Source organism: Otolemur garnettii, unplaced genomic scaffold, assembly GCF_000181295.1.
Source record: "Otolemur garnettii isolate 467f Iridium unplaced genomic scaffold, OtoGar3 scaffold00097, whole genome shotgun sequence".
Classification (NCBI taxonomy): domain Eukaryota; kingdom Metazoa; phylum Chordata; class Mammalia; order Primates; family Galagidae; genus Otolemur; species Otolemur garnettii.
Window position 1 is genome coordinate 3,833,844 of NW_003852492.1, and position 6,203 is coordinate 3,840,046.

Sequence of the window (6,203 nt, forward strand, 5' to 3'; positions counted from 1 at the left end):
GTTGCAGCCGTCATTGTTGTTTTGGCGGGTCCAGGCTGGGGATTCGAACCCGCCACCTTAGGTGTACGTGGCTGGCGCCTTAGCCGGTTGAGCTATAGGCGCCGAGCCAGCACAGGGATTTTCAAAGTGTGGTCCCCAAACTAGCAGCCTCCTGTCACCAGGGAACTTGTTAGACTTGTCAATTCTCAGGCCATCCAGCCCGTTGCATCACAGACTCTGGGGGTGGGGCCGGTCCCTGGTCTAGACCATTCAAATGAAAAGTCACCCGAGGGAGCTGGATTCGGCAGGCTTGTGAGAAATCTAAATTCTAATTCTCACTTTGCGTGAATTCAAGGTGAGCTGACCTAGTTTCACCTTCCATTCTTGGGGTCCGAGTCCCTGTCCTTTCCAAAAAAATAATGAACCAGACCAGACCACTACCTTGGCATAAGATCACACTTTAGTTCAGAGACACATTTGCATAAATACTTGAAATGGATCCACCCCTGCAGGTGGCAGCCTGAGAACATGTGGCTCTCCACACCGATGCTGCAGCCGGAGGCCATGGACTTTAACACTGAGACAGTCACGGTTCATTTGAAGACAGCGTGGGGCGCGGCTATGAAGCTTGCTTTGACATTCACCATCGACTCTGTCCCCCATACCTCTCTTGCACTAATTTTTTCCCCTCTGAGGTAGATTATTTATCGGGGAAACCAGATAGAAAAGAATTGTTTTTCTTCCATTTAACTTCGCTAGTTCTTTGCAGACAGGCCGACTCTGAGAGTCCTGTTAGGGTCAATAAGTGCACTTTTACCTTTTAACCTATGTCCTCTACTTGAACCCAAGCAAGGTCCAGTCCACTAGACAGCTGATGTCAGGATCTGTTGTCCTGTCCCCTCTCTTCCTCCACTTAGGAATTCATGCAGTACCTGAGGGGCTGTGGCAATGGGAGGCCTGGGCAGGCCACACCTCCTCAATAGGTATGGTCACCCCAGTGGGGATTCTTGTCTGCACCCAACACCCCACATCTAGCACAAGGCTAGCCCCTGCCCTGCTGGATCACAGGGGGCACGGCTGGCTTCCACAGGGCTTGGCGTCCTCAGGTTTCAGAGCTTTGTTGCAGGCGGCGGCGGAGGCCTCGCCTGAGGGGTCCCTGCAGTCCACAGCTCGCCGCTGCCAGCCAGCCCCACAGGTGACCGAGCACTCAGACCAGTCCCCCAGCACCCACTGCGTGTGGAGTAGCGGCTGGATGACGTTGGTGGTTGCTTTCTCTTTGCTGTTCTGTGTGTCGACGTCGTTAGGAACAAAGAAGGTATATTTGACTTTGGGGGGGAAGAGCTCGCCGGGCACTGTTAGGAGCTGCACCGTCAGAGGCTCCGGGAGGGGCCGGAAGCTCTGCAGCCGCTCCAGGGTGGCGATGGAGCCGCTGTACTTCAGGATGGTCCCCTTCACCAAGATGTCCTGCTCTATGGCCGAGATGGCCAGGTTGCCGTTGAGCAGGTAGTGGCCATCAGCTGTCTTCAGGGCGAGGTAGTTGCCGTCATTCTGGACCCCGGGGTGGCTCCGCTGCTTCACGTCAATGTTAGTGGCACCCGCTGGGATGGTGACGATGTCATTGTAGCCATAACTATGACAGGAACAGAAAGACACCCTTATGAGCCGTGGCTGTGCAGTTTGGGTCATGAGGGTGCCTTGGAGGCTGAGGAGGGCACCCCAGGGACTGGGGGTGGGCAGACAAAATGAGGGGCAAGTAATTAAGCAGCTGCCCCCAAATTCTAAATAAATTGAGGCAGACAGGAATGGCTTGCCGTGTTGGGATTTTCAAGGGTTCTTGATTGTCTGTTAACTCTATTTCAAATGTTTGTGTTGAGTTTAGCTGTGTGATCTTTTTTTTTTTTTTTTTTTTTTTTTGAGACGGAGCCTCCAGCTATCCCCCTGGGTAGAGTGCCATGGCATCACGCTCACAGCAGCCTCCAACTCCTGGGCTCAAGCGAGTCTCCTGCCTCAGCCTCCCAAGTAGCTGGGACCACAGGCGCCTGCCACAACGCCTGGCCATTTTTTGGTTGCAGCCATCATTGTTGTTTGGCGGGCCCGGGCTGGGGATTCGAACCTGCCACCTTAGGTGTATGTGGCTGGTGCCTTAGCTGCTTGAGCCACAGGCGCCGAGCCAGCTGTGTGATCTTGAGAATTGCACAGAGAGGAACCCAGAGGGAATGGAAAGTGGCCTTGGGGCAGCCAGACCTGGTGCCTCTCAGCTGAGATCTCAATGCTTGCAATTCCTTGCACTGCTGGGCCACCTCCATGCCCAGCGCTCAAACCCTTCTAGAAGAATCTGTTCTACACACCCATTCCAGAATCTGAACATGATGGCAATTTCACCCTGCCCTATAGAGTCAGTCAGGTCCTGGTATTGGGTTGCTAGGGCCGCAGAACAGGATCAGGGTGAATCTAAGAGCACAGTGCTTCTGGGGTGACAGGGAGTTGCTTTGGGAAATGTTCAAGTCCCACAGACCTAGGGCTTTATGTGGGATGGAGAAAACAGTTCTGTACTCTCTTCTGGGGACCTGGGGCACATAGGCTATGGAGAGAGGCAAGACTATTGAGGGACCAGTCAGCTGAGTTCTTGGCTGTTCTCGCCACATCCCAGCTGGGGCCAGCTGCTTAGTCTAGGGCCACGAAAGTCTCCATAGGCCCATCTGCTAATGCCTCAGAGAGAGTGGTGGAGGGACCCAGAATCCGAATAGCTCATGCTTCTTTTTTCTATATCCTTTGAACTTAAGTTTGAAAGGAATCCCACATTGCCTGCTATAAGCAAATTCTGTTCTCTGAGACTGGTGAGATGAGATAGTTAAAGACAGACAGACATACACACAGATTGAACACGGGTAAGCTTCAGGGTAGGTCCTTAGGAATTGAGCAGTTTTCAAAACCTCTTAGGGTTTGTGGAGACTGCTGAGGACAAGTGTATGTACTACATGCCAGAGTGGCAGAGCGGGGTCCACCAAAACATCTGACCTTGCCCTTTGCTCTCCGGGAAGTGCATAGAATAGCAGAAAAAACCCCAAAACAACTGCCTGGACTAAAGAAAATGGGTTCTCTTTCTGGCTATCATTAACTATCACTGTGACCTTAGAAGGGTTGGTTAATATTTTTGTGCATTCTTTTCTTTTTTTCTCTTTTTAGAGATGGGGTCTTGCTATCTTGTTCAGGCTGGTCTCAAACTCCTGGGCTCAAATGACCCTCCCACCTCAGTGCACCCTCTCCCATGTAGCTGGGACTACAGGCATGTACCCCCGCACCTGGCTAAGTGCTTTAATTTATTTATCTGTAAAATGGAGACGAACAGTATTGGCCTTGCCCACTTCACACACGGATTTTATCAATCAGACAAGACCATGGAAGTGAAAGCATTTTGGAAAATCCTAGCAGTTTTATGAATGTGGGGCCTTAACATGTGAGAAAATTATCTGAAAATCTCAGACGCATGAAACCGCTGAGGCTGCCAAGGCCCCTCCTTGGTAAGTCCTTCTCTGAAGATCATCTGGAGAGAGGACAGGGCTTAGGGTGAGATGTCCTTCCCAAAACAGGCCTGGAAGAGCTGTTTTCTGGCAGAGGTCAGGTTGCTTAGCTTAGCGCTCTTGGTGATTGACTCAAGAGATGATTCTTCCCTAGTCACGTGGCTCCATCTCTCATAAATGGATCGGCTGCTCTGTGTCCTGTCCTTCCTATGGGCTAGATACTGTGCCAATGCTCCATCCATTCCGTCTTGTGCAATCTGTACAGTGATTCTGGGACCCTGAGGACTGCTGACATTTGACAAGGAAGCTGAAGCTGACCCATGCCTAACCACATTGCTATTCTGTGGCTACCACAATTCAAGCATGAGCCTATCACAGCCTGTTTTGCTCCTCTGCCTAGGGACAGAACTCTGAGAGACTCACCTGGAGGGGCTGAGGGAACCGGAGACTTTCCTGCATGAGTTGCCTTTGCCCCCACACACCCCACATTTGTCCAGCTTCCTAGGCGAGTCCACCACGTGGTCACAGCCAGCCTTGACACACTGGCCCCGGACGCAGATGGCCAGAGTCTCTGGCCCACACAGGGTACCATCGATCACCTGCAGTGGGGAAGGGAAGCCAAGAGAGGCTGCATGAAGCACAAGCTGCCGCAGGTGCGGTGGGCATGGCGACCTCCCTCCCCATCTCGGGATCTGAGTCCCAGTGGCGATTCTCACCTTGGCCTCAAACACTTTGAATTCGCTCCTTCCCCGGGCTCGGCAGAACAACTTGCAGCGGTCTCGGGGAGACACCCCTGCGTACTTGGGGACCCACTGCAGGAGGCTGCCATCCATGTCGGTGTAGTTGTAAGCATTGTACTTCTCACACTGCTGCTCCCTGAAGCTTTTCCCTTGAAAGAGAAAGAAGCGGAGGGAAAGTGACACGAATGCTGAAGCAGGAGCCCAGAGGGGGAGATGCCTGTGTCAGGGTACCTTGCTTGCTCTCGGGTTTGGATTCAACCCAAAGACACAGCCCAGTTTCATCTGGGCCCAGTGACACATCCCAACCTAGATGCATGTGGGACCCTTACTCAGAGGGGTGAGGACTGCAGCCATCCAGCCTCATGCGGGGCTTTCTGGGATAACTACCTTTTCCATTTAGGAAAGATATTCATTCTAATCTATTTTACAGATAGATAAAGTTGGGTGGCAATAGGGGACAATTCAGTGAGCTTAAGAGGCACAGAATGACAGATGGGCTCTACCTTCAGGACTCTGCTAGTCATGCTCTAGTTTGACCTCCTTGGTGACACTGGACATGTGACTAAAGATGCCTACATCTCTGTAGCTCTGACCTCGTCCCTCCACCCCCTTCTGTAACCCCTTGTTCCTCCACCCCCTTCTGCTCCTCCTCCTCCGTGGAGGAGCTGCACCCGTATGGACTGTGAATCCCTCCTGGCTGAGCTTCATGCGGTCCTCCCACTAGCAGGTGAGATTTTCACTTGGTGATAACACCGTATTCAAGTCCAAGATTGCTGTCCTGGTGTCTCTGGAAAATTTGACCATCTCTCCCCCTATTTCCAACCTACCGCAGCGTCCTACACTATATCCAGGAGCATTGTCATTCCTGCATCCCACTCTCACTATCACAAGCCCAAGCCTTGCGGCCTCACAGGAACCCTGCCCCTAACCTCCTAAGCATGCCTGCCTTTCCTTGGGCCCTGCTGCATGCTGCTTCCAGAGCAAAACATCTGAAGCCATTTGTGTGTCCTCCCCAGTCCTTAAATAAAACCTATTCTTCCTGCTGAGGTCCCCACCTGAGCTGTGCATCCCTGGCCTGTGGGATTCGCCCACCATGCTGAGATTCTGAGTTGGTGTCTGGAAGAGCTTCCAGGTCCCCTGACGGGACAGCTGGCATGGAAAATACCCCATTTCCATTTCAGCTTCCAAGGACCTCGGTGGTCTGGCCTCCACCTGCTGCTACTTTCCGTTCCACTCTACCTGAGTGAATGTGGGTCCTTCTCACACCTTCCCCCATCCTGACATGTCCCCCCACACCTCGCCGTCATCTCAGTCCTCCAGGCCCTGACTGGTCCGAACTCCCCTCATAGCATCTGCTCATCCAGCCTTCCCTTTCTCTGAGCACCTCCCCAACCTAGGGCCTTTGCCTCACAGATTAAGCCTTAATTGCTGTGTAACAGGGATTTAGGTCTCTAATCGAACTCCAAGCTCCTTGAGGACAGAGACCATGCCTTGAGCATTTTTTTATGTCATTTTTAATTTTTGAGACAGAATCTTGCTGTGTCGCCCTGGGTAGAGTGCAGTGGAATCATCATAGCTCATTGCAACCTCAAACTCCTGGGCTCAAACAGTCCTCTTGCCTCAGCCTCTTGAGTAGTAGCTGAGACTATGGGCATGTGCCATGTGCCAGGCTAGTTTTTCTATTTTTAGTTGAGACGGAGCTTGCTCTTGCTCAGGGTGGTCTTGAACTCCTGACCTCAAGGGATCCTCCCACCTCAGCCTCCCAGAGTGTTAGGTTTATAGGCATGAGCCACCGCCCCAGTTCTTTAATATTGCTTATGACATTAATTATGGTGCTAGACACACAGAGGTACTAAAAAATACTCGATTATAACGGCTGATCTTGGTGCATCTAAAATCATGATGTCACCTGCTGCCCGTCCCTACCTCGTCCATGATGTCACCTGCTGCCCGTCCCTACCTC

General features: G+C 52.1%; 1 protein-coding gene across 1 annotated transcript in view; it reads right to left on the reverse strand.

Annotated features, from left to right (window-relative positions):
- Positions 1-1,041: 1,041 nt before the first annotated feature.
- Positions 1,042-6,203, reverse strand: part of ADAMTS8 (ADAM metallopeptidase with thrombospondin type 1 motif 8) — a 20,935-nt gene continuing 15,773 nt past the window's right edge. Inside the window, exons 7-9 of the mRNA XM_003795911.2 lie at positions 4,217-4,389; positions 3,924-4,099; positions 1,042-1,609 (exon numbers count right to left, since the gene is read on the reverse strand). Coding sequence (XP_003795959.1) covers positions 1,042-1,609; positions 3,924-4,099; positions 4,217-4,389 — 917 coding nt within the window. The remainder of the gene's footprint in view (positions 1,610-3,923; positions 4,100-4,216; positions 4,390-6,203) is intronic.